Below are 24,405 nucleotides of genomic sequence, written 5' to 3'. Positions count from 1 at the left end.
TTACTGCCCCAGTAAAGGGCTAAAATACAATTTTAGTATATTTTATTTATGACAGTGTAAACAAAAAAAAGGCCTATGACCCCCCCATTAATAATGTAATTAATTAAATTATTAATTAAAAAGATCAGTTGAGTTTAGAGGTATCGATATCGGCGATACTGGGCTTGAAAATATCGGTATCGGATCGAAAATAAAATAAGAGGTATCACCCATCCATATTTGTCAGCACTTACATCTCCAGACAAGCTCAGTGCTTCTGTGAAGCGCAACTTCAAACTAAAAGTCCTTGTGTCGTTAGATAATTTATATCTTTTTGAAATATAAAACTGTTTTCAATTGTAAAATTATTGTATTTTATTTTTTTCTCATCCTTTACACGCGGGGATTTTTATGTCATACAATCCTTGTATGAACTCAGTTTGTATAAAAGGTATTATTCCAGAAACTCTCATTTTAGACAGCTAAGATATGATAATGACCCCCCAAAAAAACACAAAACAAATGGCCAAATTAAGTTAAAGAAATGTATTAAAATGAACAATATATGCATTTTTGAACGCTTTGAATGCATTTATGATCCAGACAGGTTCAGTGCATCGCGCAGTGCTTCTGTGTGTGAAGCTGTGCACTTCACAATAAAAGTCTCCGTGTTCTTATTGCAATTAAATAATTTAATATAAACATTTAAAATATTTAGATTTTTTTTTTAAGTGAAATTTACTTATATTGGGCCCAACCAAAAATCTTTTAAACACAGGAACTTTTACGTCATAGTCAAGTTGTTATTTTCTACAGTAGGAAGTTTCCACCAATTGGCATCGCGTTAGGTAGTTATTATATTTTAGAGATCTTGCGCTTGAATGGTTATCAGCACGCAATATAAATGCATTTACTTAGGCTGTCATTAATATCAGTTAAAGCTGTTTATTGTAATGAGCTCAGCAGACAAGCTGGTCACGCGAGCAATTTCGCAATGTATCCGTGATGTCACATTAATAGCCTACATTTTCATGCCAGTTCATTAAAATGCAAGCAGGTTTGTGGCAATGAATGACTCCATATATTATTATTTTGATGATCATCCGAAAGCAACGACGCTCGTGTTGACCTGACGCTATATGTGTATTGATCACCGATCGATTATTAGCAGTAATAATAGCGCTCGCGGGTCGCTTTCTCATCATGCTTCAGTTTGGAGATGAGCTCACGCTGTTCTCGGTCGTCTTCGTCGTGGTTCTGCTGGGAACCAGGAGCGCCGTCTGGCCCACGGTGCTCACGGCCTCTCTCTACCTCTTCCTGGCGATGTTCCGGTTCCCGCAGGCCCCCTCCAGCCGGGCCAGACAGGTGCTTCGGCCCGCGTCCGGAGCGTCGTCGAGCGGCACGGCAGCGGTGGCGCACCGCGGTGGAGGACACGACGCCCCCGAGAACACCATCGCTGCCATACGGGCGGTGAACAGCATGTTTCGTGTTTTAGTGCTTATATGTGTTTGTTTGTTTCTTCTCGTGGCAGTATTAATTTAGCAACTTAAATTCAAGTAAAGTCAGCAATTTAAGCTTCTTTTTAAAGGCCACACATCACTCTTTATAGGTTTTTTTTTAACAGTAGGCCTATGTTACATATAGAGACAAAACAAAGCAAAGGAAAAGAAAAAAAGAACATGCAACCATCCAGGGTAAACAACAACAACAAAGTACATCTTAAAAGATACAGTGGATGAATAAAGAAATACAGTTTTCATTGTTTTCTAATGAACAGAATATTGGATAGTTTCCATATACTTGTTTAAGTCAACTCTGAATAAGAAAAGATGTTTGGAGCAAGTCAAGTTTTGTTTCTTTATATGACATTTGTCTAACTGGAAACACATTAATACTATTTTCCTGTATCTTCTTTTAAGCGGTCAAATAATAATAATATTAAAACAAAAAGAAAAGTATCACAAAATAAAATTGGATAAACATTACAAATTCTGACCAACATTTTTTCCATGTAAGTGGATTGCCAAAACACACGAATTAAGTCTTCTTAAGCAAAATGAAAAAAAAAAAACTTCTGACTTATATTTCCTAAGAAAGGCTTTAGTTGGGTAACATTTGTGAATCAGTTTAAATGTTATTTCTTTTACTTTATTGGTAAGAAGATACCTATGAAGCAAGGTCCATACTTTCTCCTAAGGTATATTCTCCACAATATTATTCCAATATGGTATTATGTAAGGGATTGTTGTTATCTCTCTCTGGAAGACAACCCTGATTTTACCGTTTTTTGTTGATCTGCAGAAAAGCAAACACTTCCAATCATTGTGTCAGTTAAGCCCAGATAATAAGTACATGGCCATGGAAATGTAGTACCTTGCAACAGAAAAAGACACACCAGAAGGAATGGCATTAAAAGCAATAGCATATTCCTCAGCAGATACAGGAATATTATATTTCTGTAAGAAGTCTGAAATCACTCTTGATAGGTGTCACATTCATGAGAGACTCCTTCTTTTGAGTCGGATCTTTTCAGTGAATCTGTTCAGCTTGTTCAACTGTTGTTGTTGCTGGCTGATTGAACAGTGAATCATTTCTTTAAAAAATGTCCAACTCGAGATGAACCGAAAGCCGAGGAGTGTTGCAATGCAAATATTTTTATATTTAGATTGTTTATCAAATAAAATTTTCATGTATTCATTTAGCAGACGCCTTATTTAGCGCTAACATTATTCACAGTATACAATATATAATTTATATAAATTCTATAAAATGTATTGCATTTACAAATATATTTCTGTGAGCTGAACTGAGATGCTAAAAAGGCAGTGCTCCATAAAGTTAATTTAAAAAAAAAAAGTGCATCTAGATTGTATTTATTTTAATTATTTATTCATTAATTTTTACTTTTTTTTTGCCATTCCTAACTTGTTCTGTGTGAATGGCCCATTTGATAACTGTTAAGTTAACTCTTTGCCAGTGAATGGAGGGGCTAACCATTTTCTCCATTTAAGTATTTAATGTATATTCTTTTATTGCACACTGAAAATAATGTCTACTTCCACTTCATTTTTTTTTAAATCACCATCACTTGCTCTTTAACCTCAAAAGCTAATTTCTTGTACCTTTCACACATTGTGAAAGCATTGCATTAACTTTGGTTTTGTGGTATTATGTCTCACTAACTGAAAGGCGAGTGAGAATGGAGCTACGGGGGTGGAGCTGGACCTGGAGTTCACGGCTGATGGGGTTCCCATACTGATGCACGATGAAACCGTGGATCGAACCACGAATGGGTCGGGACCACTGAGCAAGATGCTCTTCTCTGAACTGCGCAAACTGGACGCAGCGGCCAAACACAGATTCAGGTTAGATGGGAAGAAAGACAGCCTCGTTTCATGCATAGAGTATAATTAAGCAAGAGCAAGTTAAAGACAGCAGGTGGTATGTTTTTGTTGGTTGCGAGCAGTGACCGTTTCCGAGGTGAGAAGGTTCCAACGCTGCAGGAGGCTGTAGAGGAATGCATCAAGCGCCAGTTGACCATCTACTTTGACGTCAAAGGTCATCCTGATGAGGTACTATTAACCGTATTAACCGTCGCAACTTACTTTGGGCTTTCTTTGAGTCCATTGTTGGTGGGACCGTTTCTGTGCACCACAATCTTGATCCACAGGTTCCTGCTTAGCAACAAATTTATTGGTTTTTGCATAAGGAAATGTTAATGCTTTCTTGTATCTGTTGTCCATAGGCAGCTGCAGCACTGAAAGAATTATTCCGGAAGTATCCAGTGCTCTACAACACAAGCATCGTCTGCTCATTTGAGCCCAAAGTCATCTATAGGGTAACACTACCCAGCCCGACTGCATTTGATGTGATCTGAATTTCCTCATTTTTTGACAATTATACACTAATATAAAGGCTGATGTTTTCCAGACGAGGCAGGCGGATCCTAATGTGGTGACCGCATTGACCCATCGGCCGTGGAGTCTGAGTCGGTTTGGCGATGGGACGCCGCGGTTCTCATCCGTGTGGAAACACCACTGGATGCAGGTGTTGGATGTGCTCCTAGATTGGGCCCATCATCACCTGCTGTGGAACCTGTGTGGAGTTTCTGCCTTCCTGGTGCAGAAGAACTTCGTCTCGCTGTAAGTCAACATGTCATTATTGATATTTTTAGATGATCATTGTGAGGCCATGTCATTATGTGCGTTACATTACTGTAAGGTGCTTAACACACCTACCACAGGTCCTAAAATAAATTGTACATGTCTGTCAGTTACAGAAAAGCAACTGCTGCATGTAACCTCTGAAATGGGGAGTTGTATTAAAAGTGACCACTGTGTGGTTGTGTTTAAGCACTGACTATTAACTAAGTTACGAATTAAATTTATGCGCAAAATTGGAATATCGCACAAAACATTTGCAAATAAAGCACCGTTTCCATCCAGTGAGTCGAAGAGAACAAAATCGTCACTTCCTGATTAACTACATATCTATTTTCTGCAGTAGGAGAAGGCACTGTATATAATAATTTGTGTATACAATAAATTATTAGCTTCAGAGCGTGCAGACGAAACGCAGCCATGTTATCTTATTTTCAGAGCCTGCTGTTTGGATATGCAGTTCTGGGAGTAAATTATAACGAAGCACTTTGACGAGACTTTGTTCAAGCATTTTAGAATAACAAAACTAGCATTTCAGATGCTGTGCAATGAGATCTGTCCATTGGTTGGTCCAGTTTTATGCTGTCCCATTAGCAAAGTCACTATGTCTTTTTTTAATGCGCATTAAAGAATTTATTCTGTAAAAGTGGTTCTGTCTTATGCACATGTTTTCTTAACATAAGAAATGTATCCTACTTAGTTGAGCGCATACATTTTTATGCGCCTTTCTAGAATTTATGCGCATCTTGGCATTTCCAGCCAGCGTTTTTTATGTGATATCCCAAAATGTGCATAAAAATAGGTGGATGCAAACTACTATTGTTTTCCTATGTAAAAAAAATACACGCTAGATGGATGTGTAAAATGCGCTTGCATTTTGTGCATGTCTTTTGCAGCGTCTTGCACATGAACGCGGCATTTTTAAGACATTAAAAGAGTTTCAACTTTTATATGTAGCGCCGCTCATCAGTGTCAATTCAAAAACAGTGGACCAGTGATAAGACTCTGGAGCAGTGTTGGGGGTAACGCATTACAAGTAACGCGAGTTACGTAATAATATTACTTTTTTCAAGTAACTAGTAAAGTAACGCATTACTTTTTCATTTACAAGAAAATATCTACTTTTTCAAGAAAGTAACGCCAGTTACTTTTTCCCCATGTATTGACTGACAGTGCTCTGTGTGAGCATGCTGTTACTGTGGTTCGAGACTAAATGTGAATGTGCATTAATTCATCCCACTCGCAAAAAAACAGATTTAGTATTCATCAAGATGAATTAAAACAGTGAAATGCAAACTCAGAATATGACGCAAACCTGCAATAATTAAATATGCTAAACAACACATGTATCTAATCCCATTTTATTAACCAATGTCTTTGCTGCTGATGATCCAGTTCAACCATACTAATAAGCAAAAATGACTTTAGATGAACTAACAATTGTGCTTCATTGTTTTTTTATTTTAGTGAAGTGTTGAACCTTCTTCTCCTGCGTTCTACTTTACAGACGTGAATGTACTTTTCCTTCAGCCTGAGGTTTATTCATTACACTTTTTGGTGTGAAAGGGCTTTTACATTTGCTATAATTAAAACTTCTTGTATTAAAAACAATCAAGCCCTGCTCATATTTAAAAAGTAACGCGAAAGTAACGTAACGCATTACTTTCCATAAAAAGTAGCCAAGTAACGTAATTAGTTACTTTTTTTTAGGGAGTAACGCAATATTGTAATGCATTACTTTTAAAAGTAACTTTCCCCAACACTGCTCTAGAGAAGGGGCAAGCGTTGCGAGCTTTTGAACATGGTTGTACCTGCATGAATGATCATGTGACGTGTTTTCGGTTGTGTAGTGTGGATGGAGATCTTTTCTGAAATGCTGTGAAAACGCCAGTGTAGACCATTGACTTTTGGGTTATTGCAGAAAATACGCTCAGTGGCCAACAAAAGTTAATGATACTTACACGTTTTGTTGAACATAAATGTTAATCTTTACAAAAGAAAACAGCTTTTCTTACTTGTGAAGCCTAGTTACATTTGCCAGAAGTAAAATGCTGAATGTACACTATAAACAAACTACACCATGATCACATGACTTCAACCATGTTTGAGTTTACAAGAGCACACCTGTGCAGTGTGATGACATTTAATGTCCTTGACAACCTCTGTAGTCCCATTTAGCCATTGCCTTTTTAAAGAAAAGCTTAAAACATACAAATAAGTGGGGTTTTACTGATGTTTTTATGTTGTAGAATAAAATGTGAAAATATCTTGAGCTTGTGTTCATCACAAACCTTACTTCAGGCATTTAGCCAAAAACCCATTTAAAAAAAACCAAATTGACTTCAGGACAATGGAACAGTAAGTGCTGATATGCTAATCCGTTTCTGGGTTTTACAACTCATTCCTGTAGCACTCTATACAATAAATGCATTTTTGAATGAGAAAAAAAAAAACAGTCAAGAGCTAGTATTTGTATCAGTATAAGAACATTCAAAGCTGATCTACTCATCAGCGCCATCTACAGTATAGGAGTGTGCATTGCACTTTAAAATGGTCACTGTTTATTCCCTAGGGACTATGTGCAGTACTGGGCAGCCCGAGGCGTAGAGGTGGTGGGCTGGACAGTGAACACGGCTGTTGAGAAGCAGTACTACCAGCAACTACTGAAGATCAGCTACATCACCGACAGTCTGGTAGAGGACTGTGAACCTCACTACTGAAACACCACATTGTACAATCACTTTTTATATTATATTCAATCAACTAAACTGTTCTGCTTCACTCAAAATATTGAAGTATGTGTCTGTAATGAATTGCTCTGATTTAGGCAGCATGCTGTAGACTTTAAATTTACAGGGTAACAGAGTGCTCTCATTGTGTGAAGTTTATAATACGGGAGATGCAAATATCAGTGTTCGAATGTACTGTACACACCCACTCAGGTGAGCCAATTTGACAATATAGATAGCAATGTCATCAATTTAATTTAAATGGCATTTTTGAGGAAAGTAAGGGTAATTTATTCAGTGAACCTGCTACTTTATTTTATTTTTTACTGCTACTTCTGCAGAAACACAGCATTGGACAAATTGCTTAGCTACAAACTATTTCGACTAATGTACGGCTTTTCTCTCATTCATGAAATTAGTTGTGTATTCCTTGCTCTTTCATGTTTAAAAGTATGGTATTGATAGCTAATGAACAGGTTACATGTAAAAATGACATTCTGTAGTTCTACCTACTTTAAGACGGGTCAAGAAATGTATTATAAGCAACAGGTCTTGATCTGAGGTAAGATCTCAGGCAGCTATTAAACGCCAACCTTATGTTGGATACATAAATACTAATTCAGGATTACTTCAAAAGGTGGCATGTTTGTGTTTTCTCTGGTGGTAATATTTAAATCAAACTATTAAATTCGTAATTAACAGCCATTTTGTCCCAGTAGTTGCATTTCAAGGACTTTGTTGTACAACAGTTGTGTAAAAATTGCCTCAGACGGGTTTTTCTCTCCTTTTTCTTATATTCAATCATGTTAGTTTAAAGAGTGAAGCTGTAACTTCAGCACCTGGATCGCAGATTAACCGTATGGTTTGACCCACACAAACTGTTAATGTGTACCAAGTAAAGCCTGGCCGGTTCCCACATGGTGCGTCGCAGCTGCGTCTTTAATGTGCACTCGTCTTACTGTACACTTTAATCAGTTTAATATGTTTGCGGACATGAAGAAACAGATGTTTAGATTTTACACAAGAGCGCGGAGCGTTGTAGCAGCACACAATTCAGTGTTGCCAACATAGCAAATGTGTTGCTAGACTAACAGCTTTTCAGACTACCCTAGCTTTTTTTTCCTTTTCTTCAAAAAGCACCTAGCAACAATTTAGTTCTTTTTTAAAATATATTTGGCAACTTTTAGCAACTGTGACCGTAAATAATAAAAAGGCACACATTTTCCCTCAAAATTACACAAAAATTGGAAATCAAATGTGTCTACGCATATCGCATAGATTAAGTTGCTATTTGCAATTGTTTAATATTAATAGTTAATTTATGATAACACCTTGTTATTAGTTTGTACCTGTACTTGTTGATCAGATCAGTTAATAAAAATATGTAGAAAAATAAAAAAGGTACTGGTAATTTTCTGTCATTATCCGTTAATTGTAACCTGAAAACACAAAATACAATGCGTCATTTCCGAAACAACAACAACATTCTAACATACTAACTACCAATATGCTGCTTACAAATATAGTTCATTAGGTGTAGTTTTAATAAGAAAATAGATAAAAGCGTCTGCTAAATGACTATGCAAATGTAAAATACATAAAATGTGTAAATGTTCAATAATTCATTGTATTTAAAAATAAATACAATGATATTATTTATATTTTAATATTATATATATATATATATATATATATATATATATATATATATATACACACACATTTCGTAACACTAACACATCTAAATTAACATTTCAAATCATATATATACATATATATATATATATATATATATATATTTTGCTGCAATTTAAGTAGAGAATAAAGCAAGTTTACCAAATAGGACAGGTTAGTCTGACTTATTGTCCATTGATTTGGTTCAGACTGACTGAAATAAGCCTGGCTTGTTTGGTAAACTTGTTTTATGAAACAGGTCCCAGAAAATGTATCCTCTGCAGGTTTGCGTTGTGATTGCGTCACATTTAACATGTAGTCATTTAGTCGCGGACGCTTTTATCCAAAGCAACTAGCCGGACTTTATCATGCTCGCGCGGCCGTGTTTAGACGGTACACAGGGCGACTGGGTGAAAGGTGACCCCGGGTGTGCGTCGCGGGGGCGTGCCGTGACGTCACGGAGGAAGGTTGCGATCTTACCGTCAGAAATTACAGAAACAGTCCAGACCAAACCAGAGCTCAGAAAGTTTCCCAGACGCGCAATTAGGGCAATAAACGCTCTTAACCTTGACTGACCTTATACACGAGCCAACATACGGCGCTAAGTCCCCTGGCCGCGAGCGCTGCACGGCAGATTTGGGATCAGGATCGCCGCTCATTTCCACGGTGGCTGCGTCAAGAGAGCTCCGTCGTGAAGCGGGATCGCGTCACGTTTTCTGGCGTGCATATAACCGTGACACTCGCGCGGACCGATCCGTCGTGCCGCAGGGGTTCCTCAGAAACCGTCTCTCACATGATGTACACAATAACCAGAGGTCCCAGCAAACTTGTTACACAACGGAGAACAGGTACGATCTCACCAGCGTGCGTAACGTTACACATCAGGTCACGGTGCATCGTGTATTTAGCGCTATTATAGTAGTTATTTAAGAATAAAGCACGTGCTTCTGTTTAATATGGCTATTGGCGTTACTGTTATTGTTTCTTGCAGGGCCTACGCAACAGATTGAGAGCAAAGCGAACGACCTGAAACCGAAGCAAAGCCACTGGCTTCTGTCAGAGTGAGTGATCATAACATTTACATGCAATGTCTGAGCTCAAATTCATCTCTTCACGTGAGTTTGGTGGCTGAGGGAACACGTAAAAATGCGCCTTTAAAAACGCCCCAGCGACGTCCCCGTCTCATTTATAAGCTTAGCACACTTAAAAGTATCCGTGGCGAACAATTTGGCCTCGTTTGTAAACCAGGACGTCCCGTTTTTTTTACGCTTTTACCGAAGTCGAAGTGTGACCTTGCTAGTGCAGCGCGTGCGCGAGAGCGCGTGGATTGTCTCGGCGTGTTTGAAGATTGCGTCGCGATTGTATTCGTTTTCATTGCTGTGTGTGTGTATATTAATCGAACCCCAAGAGGTTAATTACTAATCTCTTGGGGTTATATTATAACGCGAACACATGCTTGTCACACCTCCCCTTATATACTCCCACAAGGACGTTGTGCTGCTTTCCAGGCTGGAGACCGTGTCGCGGAACATTTTACGACAGGCATCGCGTTTGTGTCCGTCATTCGCGTGTTTGAGATGTCGCTTGTCGTGCTGATATAACGTTAATAAACAAACGGGTTTCATAACGCGTCGCTGTTACTATAGAAACGACGTTGCGTAAGGGAGGAAGCAGCGCTATTTGGAATTAAAGGAACCGTTCACCCAAAAATGCGCGTTTAGAATCCTGAATTAATATTTTTATGCTAAAGAATGTACTCTTTTCCACGTAATGCATGTGAATGTTTTTTTTTTTAAATGAATATAAAATCCTTTCATTTAAATTTCAATTATGCAAATGATGGATGCACTGTAAAAAGGAGTAATTAAAGGAGACCAAATGTAACAAGTCTGTTGTTACTGAAAACCCATATTGATCTATTGTTTGTAGTTCACCAGCGCCTAAGATTGTATTTCACCGGCTGAACGGAAAGCGGTTCCACAGATCAACCTCTCCAAAAGCTGAAAATGCTACTGAAGGATTCACCCCCGCACACGAGGAAAATGTTCGGTTTGTTTATGAGGGTGAGAACACAAGTATTGTTTTATCCTTCACCACTAAGACCTTGAGGAGGGCCAAGGTTGGTGCAAGTAGTTGCCATGACCCTAATGAACTTTGAAGAGCGACCAACTGGCTTCAAGGCTCTCAAGTAACTTGATGTCGTCACAACTTTGCAACCTCTCTGATTCTTTATTAAATTTGCAAGAGTTTAATCGTGTGCAAACTAAAGTTGTGAATGACTAGGGTTCAGACTCTCATTAATGTGCTTATCTTCAGGAGGAGGGTGTTTGCGTGCAGGCCAGGCTCCACCTTCAGCGGCTGATGCAATGGCCCTCAAGGGCAGTTTTCATGCTCTTTTGTACAATGACAGGCTAGTCATACTGAGGCTTAATGTTTTCTAAAACTGCTTCACAGTCAATAGAGAGCTGTGCGATCCGGTAAAACCTCACAACTGGTTTAGGGAGTGTAAAGGAAGCAATTATAATTGGTATAAGATGTCCAAAAGTTTTTATTTGCCAATGAGACGATCCTGTTTTTCTAGATCTAAACTGTTCTTTTGTTGTGATAAACAACATTTGTAGTGTTTTCATAAGTAGTATTTTGGAATGCAGATTAGGACAAAACATGTTTTTTTTTTTTTTTGTATACCTCTCTATTAATTTTTAATTACTGAATGAAGGATTTTAAAAGACATTCAGATACAGACTTGTTCACAAATGAATCGTTCTGGTTTCACAATAAGCCATTCATTGAAAAGAATCAACTCACATTAATGATTCACTAACAAATTTGACATCACCATGACTTGCACATTTTAATCTACATGAGACCAATATATAAAGAGTTTCTGCAGATTTTATGAAGATAAATGTAAGACTTTTTCCAAGAGCCTTTTAAGACCACTTAAAGAAAATTTAAGGAATAAATGAAAGGGAGCGTAATACGTCAATAGATTTTCTGAATGTAGATGTCTAGAAAGCACAATGTATTAGCAACACTTTAAAGTTTGAAAAAACAGCTTCCAACAGATTTCCATTACTTTTTCGTTACAAAAAAGCTCATTTATGGTATAAAAATAACTTAAACTGTATCTTCTAATGAGACACAATAGCAAGTCTTGTTTTATGATAAACTAATTAAAATCAATTTTTTTTTTTTGCAATGCATGCAACATTAATTTGAGACTTTCTGCTCTAAGACCTTTTTAAGGCCCTCATTTGTGGAAGACTGAATGAAGACTTAAAACCCACAGAAACCATGATATAGCTGCTAACTACTTTAGCAAAGCATAACTAACTAGTTAATTGTATATTATGTATATAATTAGTAATACCATATCTTATGATTGCAGCTTGGCAGGAGGTGGAACAGAAGCTCGGAGAGGGATCCCAGCCAGAGAATGGGAAAGGCCCGGTGCAGTACGCGGAGAGAAGCCCCAATCCCGGCATGAAGAGTCAGTCTGGGACTTCTGTCCTGTTTACTTTCTTTAAGAGCTGAAGAGACCTGATGCCTCTATTTTGCAGATTTGTTCTCAATTTCGAAGGCCTCTTCTGTCTTTAGGATACACAAATTCAAATTATTAATTTAAAAATAAAAGTCGTCATTTACTCACCCTCATGCCATTCCAATGTGTTTCTGAGCACAAAAGGATCTGTTGTGAAGAAAAGCTGCTTCCACACTACAAAAGAAAAAAAAAAAAGTCCATATTTTGTGTGCTGTTGTTTAATTCAAATATGATACGATCTCAGAGAACTCACCCAGTCTCTGTTTTTCAGATTTTGTGCCCATTGATCTCGAGGAGTGGTGGGCCCAGCGTTTCCTGGCAAACATTGCCAACCTGTCATGACAGGTGCATGATGGGGCATGAGGAGATGTGGCTGACCGGTCCAGACTGAGGCAGCGCAGCCTGACTCTCCTGCTGAGTTCAGATGATCATGCAAGAGATTTGCACACTGTGAATTCAGCCCTTCCTGTGGAACTGTTTGCCCAGCTGGACCCAGACTCTCTCGCATGCACACAGAAGATGATCAGAGATTTTTCTTCTGCTTTTCTCTCTTTGTTAGAACGTGAGATGTCTGTTTTTCTCGGCAGATCTTTGCAAAAAAAGTGATGTTATAAAACAAACAAAAAAAGTCCAGTAAAAGTTTTTCAAGACATCTTTGGTATGTGATTTTTGTTCAGCGTTGGTCACATTTTGATATCATTGGGTGCAAAGATATTTATGGGGCTTATTTTCCTATATGATTATTTTCTATCATTTTATTTACTAATTTTTGCATTGTGATTTTTTTAAGTGAAATTCTTAGTGATATAATAATCGTTTCTGGATACAGATATAATATGTATTTGAATATGTATAAAATTGTATTTTTTTTTTTTTGCATTACAGGCTAATGTGTGGAATATACTTGTCTGTCATGAAAAACCATTGTCACAATGTAAAAAAAAAACTTTTTTTTCTTAATTTTATTCATGAAAAGTTGGTTGACTGCACATTTATTGACCATTTTCGTAACTTTTTTTTTTTTTGCAAGGAGTTTGTTTGAGAGGCACATTTTGGTTGAACAAAACAAAAACATAAATCGGCTTAAAATGAACCTATTCTTGTATACAAACGTGACATTTACATTAAGAAATGTCTTTTAATTACATTATCCAGACATTAAATTAAATTCATTTAAAAAATAATATTTTCATTTCAAACATTGTGCAAAAAAAAACAACATCATTCTGAAACTGATATTAAAAAAAAATGACAAACAAATGCATTTTAGTTTCAATTCTGTCACTGGAATAGTGCCACACTGAGTGTGTGTCAGACATTTGTTTAGTTGAAAAGATGAAAACCATTATTGTCCTTTAACAGCTTAGTCTTAAAATCATGTAGTTTTACCACATTATTTTATTTCAGCCCTCATGCAACTCCTCCATTGGGCTTAGCTGCTTTTTTCCTTCCTCTTCCGGCTGCACCGCCACTGGTTGTTGTTTTCACACGTCGTTTCCTGCGGGAAGATGCATTCTGGCCCTGTTTGGCCGTACTGAAGGTAATGCACTGTGAATCCAGGAAGTCTAGTAGTTTAGCAGCACCTAACCTGATGCCCGCTGCTTTCAAGCTGGACCGCAGCTCCACCAGGGAGAGAGGTTGGTACTGCAGCACTCGCGCGTACAGCTTGGGGTCGGATAGGATGAACTGACGAACTGCGAGGAGTTTGTCCTTCTCACGCACAACAGCCTGAGACGCCGTGATGCCCTCGCTGTCCGAGTCGTTGTCTTCGGACACACACAGCTCTGGGTTCGACCTGGAAAGAAGAAATGGGTTGAACTACGTAGTATTAACTATGTATATAGTCGTGTAAGAGCTGTACCTGTCAGAATCCGCAGTGGAGGATGTATTTGAGTTTTGAGAGGCTGATAAAAGCTCATCTTCTTCACTTGGTGGCAGTTTCACGGGTGAGACAACAGGGGGCGCTGTAGGCTGCTTAAAGGAGAGCGGAGCAGGCTGGGAGTTAGAGATATTCGGGGGGCGTTGGGGTACAAAGGTCTCCTCCTCTGACTCTGAGCTCTGCAGCTGGTGGGTGTATTGATGGATTTCTTTCAGCTTCAGAACCATCTGCTTCTTGGGCAGCGGACGCACGCCGAACCTGGACAAAAAAAAAAACCATTTCGCAGCTCTGTTACTGAATGTGTTTCTTTGGCTTTGTGATGCCAGAGACAAAACTGGATTTGATTCTCATTTGCATGTTGAATATTGTGAATGCTTAAACTTTATGTAAAGTTAATTTGGTTTAAACTAACTTCATAATGCCCTACTGTCGATGTAAGGGGGTATCTGATGGAGAAAGATGCTTTGATTATAAGATGCATGTATATTAAGTACTAAATATTTTAACTCCTACAGAATAATTAAGAAAACATTATGCTTAATGCCCACAACAGAAAACAGCCAGACCTAAGTGATCAAATATAAAATGTGTAAAGTAGATTTAAATTTTCTGTAATGTAATATTAATCACATTCTTATTACTGTTATACAGTGAAGTATGATAAACGTTTGTATTTCTTAAAATCACTACTCTTACAATTAAAAAAATGTGTTACATTACAACAAACATTTTACAAATGTAACATTATAAAATAATTGATAAATTAACTCAAATAAAGACAAAGCACTTGGACAAAAAAATAAATAAAACTTAAGAGCTTACTTTGCTAATGAACTAACTTCTGTAACTGTGACCAGTTAGTTAAAAGCCATTGTAAAGGTAGATTTAGATAGTTTGTTGGTTCGTTATTGTGCTACGCAATGGCATTAATAAATGTTTTAAACATTATAATGCCTATATATTCTTTTTATGCTCACCTGTTGAGTTTGTTTTTGAGCTCTGGTGTGTCCATATCGGAAAAGCCTGGCATGGGAGTGATGGGCACCAGGGGTCCTTTATTCCTCTTTCTGCAAGCAACTGTGAAGAAAGTTAAAGATTATTTTAAGAAGGTTTTCTAAAACAAAAAGGTCTTTCTAAATGCAATGCATAATTAACAGACCTAGAGTTTTGGGCTCCTGGTAAACGTAATTTACATACCAAATTGTCTTACCCGGAGTCTTTAGTTCGGCAACTCTCTTGGCAGAGGGAGCTGTCAATCTCTGAGAAAGAGGAAGGGAAACCACCTCCTCTTCTTCCCAATCATCCCACATGTCAGGATCAGGTAGGCTGTGATTAAATGGACCTGGACTTGGATCAGGAGTTTTGGTACAAGCTCCAGATGTAAGAGGAGACGTGGACGTTGGTCCCTTACCCTGGAGACCTGGCGGACTGACTGTACCTTCGCTGCTGTCAAGCCGTAGACTAAAACGGGGCTTCTGGCTTCCAACTCCTCCATCCAAACCCCAGGAGTCATCAAATGCTATAGGAGGCTCGTCCATGCCACAAAATGAGTTTCCTGCAATATCCACCACTTCGTCGACACTTTGATTTGGATTCTCTTCTCCCGCTCTTCCAGAACCATCCATATCGTTGAATGAGTTTCCCGCAATATCCTCCAGTTGGTCAACACTTTGATTTGGATTTTCATCTCCCGCTCTTCTCCCAGGCTCGTCCATGTCACTAAATGAGTTTTCCGTAATATCCACAAATTCCTCATCATTTTGATTTGGCTTCTCTCCCAATTCCATTCGCTCTACCCCATCGTTGTTACTCTTTCTCGATCTTTCTGTATTAATGCAGCTTTGAAAGTTCGGGGACGGACTGGAGCATCCCTGCTCAAGAGAGCGATTCTGTTTCTTCTCAGGTGTCTTACTAGGGGAAGAAGAACTCAGTTGTAGAGACACCAAGCCAACTTTTCCCTGACTACCGTAGGATCTAGAATTGCCTCTACTATCCCTGAGCCGAACCTCACAGTCATCAATCACAGGGGAGCCAAACGGGATCTGACGTTGTAAGGAAGAGTCTGGATGGAGAGGAGTGCTACTTGAGGGCTTGGAGACACCCTGGGTTGGATGTCCCTTGATGCTGCCAATGTGGGAGCCATCAGAAACATCTGTAGAAGAAACCTCAGACAGTCTTAGATGGTGAAGTGGTCTCCGGTAACCTGGAGAGCGATCCATATCAGAGCTATGACGTTCTTTGGAGGGACTCGGATTTGATTTGGGCAATTCAGACAAGGGTACCGGGTTCTCTTTTATGCAACTGCTGCTTGAAGAATCAAAGCTAGCAGGTTTCAAAGCACTCGAGACAGAGGAAGAGGAAGAAGATGACAATGACTTAGGGAAGAGTTGGGTTCGGCGCATGCTGATGCAGGTCTGGGTAGAGCTACAGCGTGTGGATGGCACCGGAGTGGCTGGAATCAGCCAGGACACCTCGGCAGAGCCATCAAACACGCTTTCATTTGCAATCCCGGGGCTACAGTCCTCTGATCGGTCAGATCTGGCTTCTGTATCAGTCAACACATGCTTGGAAGTATCTACCTGTTTGCCAGCATGGCCTTGGGATCCAGATTCTTTGAAACTGTTCTCTGTGACTTTGCAAGCGTAGCTTGTGGACATCTGAAGAGGTTCTGAGGGAGATTCGAAAGGAGACTGAGGAGTCAAAGCACGTTTAGTGCTAGCAGCATTGTGGCCACCGTCTACATCAATTTCATCACCAGAATCTGAAAGAACAATGAGCTCAACCTGTTTGCTTTGAGATTCTGGAGGGGAAGTGGGGTTATTGATTTTCTGGCATACTGAATTGTCTTTTGTTAGTGAAGATTTACCTGTATGTTCACCCTCATGAGGAACAGGAGACACTGGAGGCATGGGGAAGTTAGTCTCACCTGACACATCGGAGCTTGGTGGAGGGCTTATAGACAGGTCGATCACCTCACTAACACATGAAGGGCGAAACAGCGCGGGTGTGTTTTGCTGTGGTTTGTGCGATGGCTTGTAACGTTGTTGCTGAGAGCAGGACACTGGCGTCTGTGTCGGTTCCATGTATTCCCCTACAGACTGGGAGAATAAACGCTCATAGCTCTTGTCTAGACTGGCATCCGGGTCTCTGTTTTCATCTAATTCTGAAATCAAATAAACTCTCTCAGTCTCCAAATTGGGGGTTTTAAGGTTTTCTTCAGTTGGAATTGTTACCATGGCAGCCTCCATCCCATCCATGCCTTGTTTGTTACTATGGCAACTGCAGGCAGATTTCTCTAATAGGGATTCATGTGATAGGGATTCTGTCTCGTTCCGGTCTTCTGTCTCACCCTTCTCATTTTCGAGGGATGTATTTGCATCTCCCTCCTCTTCCTCGGTCTCAGCCTTCAACATCGTCTCCATCTTCCTTTGTGTCGCAGCAAAATCATAGATCTCGTCAAGCTCTTCCTCATACACCCGGTCCTCTTTTTCTCCATCTTCTCTCTCTCGCTCCTCTTCCATGTCTCTTTCCTCTCGGGCAGTCTCTTTGAAATCATCCTCTTCTTCGCTGTCCCTGTGCTGCCACATTGATTGGAGGAGCTCCAAGAAGTTGCTTTCTGCCAAGTTCTGGTCTTCTTGGTCCCCGAGATGAGGCTCGGGTTCTGGAAATATGCCTTCAGATTCCTCTCTTGGGTTTTCCTCCACACTTCCAGAATATTCCTCACACTGATGCTGTAGCTCAGCCAAACCAAACCTGTAATATAACACATATTTACTACCCTAGAATCAATTTATAGCTAGTGGGGTTGGGAAACAAACATGATTGTTCGGTATGTACCTTGGTTTTGACATCACAGTTCGGTATGTTTTCAGTACAGCAGGGGGAAAAAAACGAATCATAAAATTGCTTCTAAACATTGGTTTACTGAACAAATTGTTCTTTAAATAAAATCAATTATAATAAACATTTTCTTAGAGCTAATAATTTACCTCAGGGTACGCTTTAAACTATAGGGAGCCCTTTTACACTACTAAGGTTACAATTACCAACAGAGCCCAAACTTAAATTCAATTATTTATTTTTAAATATAACTCCACTTAAAAAAAAAAAAAAAAAAGTATGCAATCATGTAAATTGTACATAATGCAGTTTGCAAATTAACTTTAAAATGAAAATTAATTAAAATTTCTATTTGTTGCTGAAATATATATATGGCTGTCATATCTTGTTTCTTAACAGATTTATTTAAACATACATTAAATAATTAAGACATCACTAACAGGTTAAGTAAAATATAATAAGCATATAGTTTAATATTTTGCTAATTTTCTTCTCTAGGCTTCATTTCTCTAGCAAACTAACGAGCTGTGGACACTGATGACTTGCCTGAGGTAAATGAAATGCTACGTGACTTTTTTACGAGCTGTTTTATTGACATCTCCCCACGGTTGAAATACAGATTGAGTGATTACATGAAATGTTCAAGTTTATTTAGCATTAAAACTAGTAGTAAAGAGGAAGGGATGATAAGGCTCACTCGCGTTCCGTACTACTGTTTGAACTGAGGCATTTATACAGCAATCCGTCAAGCCACAGCAAAGATTGCCAAAAAAGGCATATAATCTTTGAATTTCCTGAAAAAAATGTACAGTTTGAAAGATGAGGCTTTGTTTCTTATCAAAAGTAACAATACAATTAAGCTCCACTTGTGCAGTAGTTAAACCAAGGCAATTTTCGGTACGAACGCATGTACCATTAACACTCCTGTTGGGAAATAATTGTAGTATTTGAACCACATCAAAAGAATCATCGCACTGACCTATCAGCAAGCTCCTGTATGTGGGGTAGCAGTGTGTGTGTCAGAGGACAGTGGGCTGTGTAAAGATACTGCAGGAGGGCCAGTACTGCCTCCCCAAGCACATTACCCAACAGCACCCTCTGCGAGACAGGCATACCCTCCTCCTGAACACCAAAACCTGAGTCATGAACCTACAGACACATGGTAACAGCTTGGTTATTCGTCTGCACTTCTTGATTATTAGTTTATGCTTGTGGCATCAGCAATAGAGATACACTTACCATGTTGGCCAGCAGGGGACATCGTGTGTACAGCATAAACAAGTGCGTGAAGAAAACGTCCCCACTGTCCACCTGTAACTGCACGTCACTGAGTTGAGGGTTGTTCACCATGCTGCTCAGATCTGATGCTAGCTTTGAAACGTACACCTGAAAACACAAAAAACGGACTCAGAAAAATACTAGAGAACTTTAATGAATATCTAATCATTCCAATTCATTCATATCCAATCACAACTGAGTACAGATGGATACAACTGAAGGAAATTCTTACTGGGGTTTTCTTGGGCGTCTTGTTGTCATTTGTCTCTGGAACAAAACCACTTGAGGGAAGTTCATTCGCAGCATTGTCTTTAACTAAAGAACATGGGACAGTGAGAGCCTGATAATAATGATAAAAAAAAGATGTCTTCTTGTGACAGAATACCAATATTACCTGACTTGTACCCTGCGGCCGTGTACGTTGTGTGTCCATACTGGGTGAGGGTCATGCCTTCCTCTGCAAGCTCCATCAGGTCCTGCAGAGCCTGGGTGTCTGGCGTACCCGAACAAGGGGTGAGAAGACGGGTAGTCTGGTGTTGTGCTGGTCTCTGATCTGGAAGCTTTTCCTGGACTGAATCAGTCTCAGCTGGAAATTTCTTGACTGGAGTTACTTCAAGAGACTTGACCTTTTCTCTCTGAAGTAATAATGTAAAACGACTAAGCATCAGCACCCACAACACCTTCTGGGTAACTTTAACTTCTATGAAACAAAATATTCAGTGAGAATTACATAGACTTTCTATTCATCAAAGAATTCTGACAAATAAAAAGTATCACACTGAAGACTGGCGTAATGGCTGCTGAACATTTAGCTTTGCATTGCGTAAATAAATTACATTTGAAAATTTTCAAATAGAAAAGTTTTTTTTAATTGTAATAATAGTTTTACAATTATTACTGTATTTGATTAAATAAACACAGCCTTGGTAAGCATAAGAAACGTCTTTCTTAAAGTATTTTCTGACAATAATTTTTGATAGACCCAACTGAAAACATTGGCAGGGAAAGTAAAAATCCAAAATACTGGCCAAATTGGACCAGCAGAAAAAATCCTTACTGTTGTGGCCCATAAGACATATCTAAAGCCGGACGCACACTGCGATTTTTAATAGTCTTTTACGGCGTATTTAAGGAGAATAGTGTAAGCAGCACTACACACCCAAATGAAAACAGCGGCGCAACCGGTGATTATCATAGCAGAGGCAACATATCAGATGAATTCCGTGAGCAGGGGACGAGAGCGTCGGAGATTATGGTGGTTAGAGGAAATCTCTAGCATTAATTCTGATCGTGGCTTATCTTAAAAACGAAGACAGTTTGATGTTCATCGTAGAAGTCACACTGCAGGACTGTGCGCCAAATCTTGTGATTGCCAGAATTTTGTATCTGTGCTACATTATAAAATGCAGCAATGTGGTTTTATGTTTTTATTAAAATCCAATTTTACGGTTGCTACATTTTGATTAAAAAAATACATGTCGAATTTTTGTCTGAAATAATGCACTGTTGAATTGTGCATAATAAGACAGTGTGAATTTATTAAGAAAGTAATTAATAATTTCACCTCTGGTGCAACCCATGGCTGTATGAATTTGCTTAGTTCTGAGGTGTAAAACTCTGAAACTGCATCTGGCCCTCCTCCATGAAGAGCACTTCTGTCCCAGAGGGGGGCTTGAGGATGAAGAGGGAGCGTGGAGGGGGCAAGAGTTGGTGTTGGCGGAGAGGGGGGTCTGGAACGGAGCAGGAGAGATGAAACCCGCTCCTGCAGACGGTTCAGTGCTGTCTGAGGGTCCTGGATGAGGAGAAGTGGTGGGTGGACAGGAGACGCTCCCTTCTTTCTCTTCCCACGGCCCTTACCTGAAAGAGAGCAGGAATGATGCACTGTGCAATACTAACAACCTGCAATTTCACTGCATATGTTTAACTGTAAAAGAGTTTACCTCCTCCAGGTTTCCACTGTAAGACAGGAGCCACTGTTGCAGGAGGACTGGAGAGCTGAATCAGTATCTCCCTCTCCTCGGCCATCTCTCGCTCCTTTTCCATTTCCTGCTTGAGCAAAGAGCGGGACAGAGCCAGCGCCACCATTGTGTCCTCGTCCAACTTCTGGGCTTTCCTTCTGGTTCTCTTTTTTACTGGCATGCCATTCCTCCTACTTATCGTACCACTACCTATTTGCTGTCTGCAGAGAGAAGGAACATGTAAAACTATTTAATCTTAATTAAAAGCATCCAAAAATAACCAGTGATGTAATTATTTAAAAAAGTCAAATTTATTTATTTTTAATAACTATGTTCTGCTTTTCTTCATCATTTTTGGAATATTTTTTAAACCATATTTTCTTGACAGTTAAGTACATTTTCGTCCCTATTTATATTTACTGTAATGCATACCGATATTTTACTTGAGAATGTATGATTTTTGATCACGTTTTAAAATTAAATCAGCATAAGGTGCAAAAAAGTACTGTGCTGCATTTACTTTCCAATTTTCGAATCCAGATGAATCGCCTGTAATTATGAACGCGGTTTTGCGTAGCTTGTCAGTGAACTATGGCTCTGTGTAGTAAATGTCTTAAAGCATGTGATTGAGATTTACTACTAATCACAGAACCGGCTTTACTGACGAGATGTGCATGACAATCGCATGCGATTAATTGCACAGCCCTAATATATATACACATAAGTGTGAATATATGCACAGATAAGTATATAGTACATATATATATATATATATAAAATAAAAATGTAATAAGTGGCTGACTTACGATTGGTCGGTGGTGCTGTCACTCACTGTCTCAGCAGCCTGTCTCCTCAGAGCCTGGAGAAGATCATTTGGTTTCACACCCATATCAGTTGAGCAACGCTTTAGGTGGACAGACCGGCTTTTTTCTGATTTAAAACTCTTTCCACAAATGGGACATTCTGGGACCCGTGGTCTGGGGTGGGAATGATGGGATGCTGAAGGAGCGCTGCTCTCGCTTGCATCTAAACATCTACAAAGCAGGAGAACGAGACAGATGTTAAATGTGAAACTCATCCCATATGTGTGGAATATGAATGATACCTCATAATGCAGTGCACACAGTGGTGGTAACTCACCTGTTGATGTGCTGAGTGCGCAGCGGAGGGCTCATGGCTGACAGATCTTTCTGACAGAGCTGGCAGAAGAACAATCCTTCATCTTCCACGTCTCTAGTGGACCGAGCCTCACGATCCAACTCCTGCTGAAGCTGAAGAGCCAGGGCCTCATCGCTGCTCACGTCTTCTGTAGAACACACACAAACATATACACTTTTTGACTATCACTGATTATGTGAAACATGCCATAAAAGTACAAGGTTTTTTTTTTTTACAATTATTGCAAATTTAAAAAAAAAAAATCAGTTGTAATATAACATTTATAATAAAATATATTTTCTTTTGTAATTAAAAAATGCAAACAATAAAATATATTTTAATGTTTTATATCTAAACAAATGCATTTTTATATATAATATATTGAAATTTTTATTTACAATGTTAATTACAAATTTAGTTTTTGGTGGAGGGCCACGAAATCATTGCTTGGGCAAATAAAAGTTTAAGAAAAACAATATACTACCCCAAACAAACCAAAACATATTTATTGCTGATGGTTGTATAGCATAGAAATGTGACCCTGGAGCACAAAACCAGTCTTAAGTCGCTGGTATATTTATAGCATTAGCCAAAAATACATTGTATGGGTCAAAATTATTAATTTTTCTTTTATGCCAAAAAATTATCAGGATATTAAGTAAAGATCATGTTCCATGAAGATATTTTGTAAATTTCCTATCGTAAATATATAAAAACTTAATTTTTGATTAGTAATATGCATTGCTAAGAACTTCATTTGGACAACTTTAAAGGCGATTTTCTCAATATTTAGATTTTTTTGCACCCTCAGATTCCAGATTTTCAAATAGTTGTATCTCGGCCAAATATTGTCCTATCATAACAAACCATACATCAATGGAAAGATGATTTATTATAAGTATAAATCTCAAATTGAACCTAATGACTGGTTTTGTTGTCCAGGGTCACAAATGATCCAGTAATGAACTAACACTAACTTACAGGGATAGTTCACCCAAAAAGGAACTTTGGGGTTTCCAAACCTTTACGAATTTCTTTTCTTTTGAAGATATTTTGAATAATGCTGGTAACCATACAGTTAACGTAGCCATTGACTTCCATGTATGGGAAAAAACACTATTGCATTCAATGGCTACCTTCAACAGTTTGGTTACCAGCATTCTTCAAAATACCTTCTTTTGTGTTCAACAGAAGAAAGAAACTCATACAGGTTTGGAATATAGTGAGGGTGAGTTTTTTAATACCTAATGAACTGAACAACATTATGAAACGTGGTGTGGTGAGTTCATGTTTTTATGAAGTTGAGGGTCTTGAGACACCATACCTGTGAGCTGGATCCCATCAGTGGTGAGATGGTTTCCATCAGACTGTGTGGTTGTGGGGTGGTCGGTCTCAGCATGCAGGAGTCTCTCTGGACTGGCTCTCTTAAACTGCTGCATCCTCCGGATCACAGCATCTTTGACTGTGCCAGATACTTCAGGAACATCACCAGACCCTACAGCCCGAGTCCTGCCATTGATCTGACTCTTTACTTCAGTCTTAGTAACATCCTTCTTCCTCCTCTTAGGAGGGTTTCTTCTAGAAGAGGGGGAGGACGGCTCCTCGTCCTTGGTTGCTGATCTCTTTTCATCTCCAGATCCTCCTGCTCCTTTCTTCCTCACTCTTTTGAGGAGACGAGAGCAGAGGTCGGTGAAGTCCTGGTCAGAGTCGTCCATGATGAGCCAATCACACACATGATCTGTCTCATGTGTCAGTTCTTATATGGATCCATATTTATGGATTACTAAACATCATTTGTATTTTAATATTGTGGATAACATGCACGAAGCTACACGTTTATCTGTTCATACGCATACATTTACCTTTGTTTACATTTCACTCTGCTATTATATCGGTTAACGTACTTATGTATTACGATTCATTCCATAACAACTTGAATACAGACCGTTAGCAAAGACGCACTTCATTATATGTTTGTAAAACAGGCGATTTAATGTCGGGTTTTTAATCAAATGTGATGCAGCGGCGGCTAATGTTGTTCAAAATAACGTCCCGCTACCGTCTACTTCCGGTGACGTCCAGTACGCGGCGACGCAGGATTGCGAAACATCTCCGAGTCATGTGACTGAACTTACGAAATGGCGAAATTGCTAAAAAGATGGTAAATTATATTACATATTGCGAATAACTAGTTTAAGTATTTAAA

The 24,405-nt window shown here is 39.0% G+C and overlaps 3 protein-coding genes across 3 annotated transcripts; 2 read left to right on the top strand and 1 right to left on the bottom strand.

Annotated features, from left to right (window-relative positions):
* Positions 1-770: 770 nt before the first annotated feature.
* On the top strand, positions 771-7,569 carry LOC306875446 (glycerophosphodiester phosphodiesterase 1-like). Its single transcript, XM_079426004.1, has 6 exons — positions 771-1,449; positions 3,169-3,344; positions 3,446-3,551; positions 3,725-3,817; positions 3,910-4,121; positions 6,712-7,569. The coding sequence occupies exons 1-6, from the start codon at positions 1,183-1,185 to the stop codon at positions 6,857-6,859; spliced, it is 1,002 nt and encodes a 333-aa protein (XP_079282130.1). The 5' UTR covers positions 771-1,182; the 3' UTR covers positions 6,860-7,569.
* Positions 7,570-8,846: 1,277 nt separating this feature from the next.
* Positions 8,847-12,738, top strand: mcrip2 (MAPK regulated corepressor interacting protein 2). The gene is made up of 5 exons (XM_079426002.1): positions 8,847-9,390; positions 9,534-9,603; positions 10,472-10,605; positions 11,934-12,035; positions 12,358-12,738. Exons 1-5 carry the CDS (start codon positions 9,336-9,338, stop codon positions 12,426-12,428), a joined length of 432 nt encoding a protein of 143 aa, XP_079282128.1. The 5' UTR covers positions 8,847-9,335; the 3' UTR covers positions 12,429-12,738.
* Positions 12,739-12,968: 230 nt separating this feature from the next.
* LOC306875440 (structure-specific endonuclease subunit SLX4-like) lies at positions 12,969-24,279 on the bottom strand. The gene is made up of 13 exons (XM_079425998.1): positions 23,524-24,279; positions 22,182-22,347; positions 21,848-22,075; positions 21,024-21,262; positions 20,648-20,940; positions 19,478-19,718; positions 19,316-19,398; positions 19,045-19,191; positions 18,785-18,954; positions 15,176-17,718; positions 14,943-15,042; positions 13,948-14,223; positions 12,969-13,881 (listed from the first exon to the last, which is right to left on the bottom strand). The coding sequence occupies exons 1-13, from the start codon at positions 23,912-23,914 to the stop codon at positions 13,497-13,499; spliced, it is 5,262 nt and encodes a 1,753-aa protein (XP_079282124.1). The 5' UTR covers positions 23,915-24,279; the 3' UTR covers positions 12,969-13,496.
* Positions 24,280-24,405: the final 126 nt, after the last annotated feature.

The sequence above is a fragment of the Barbus barbus genome, assembly GCF_936440315.1.
Source record: "Barbus barbus genome assembly, chromosome: 9".
NCBI lineage: Eukaryota > Metazoa > Chordata > Actinopteri > Cypriniformes > Cyprinidae > Barbus > Barbus barbus.
Note: the sequence above shows the minus strand (reverse complement) of the source record. Positions and strands in the feature narration are given on the sequence as shown.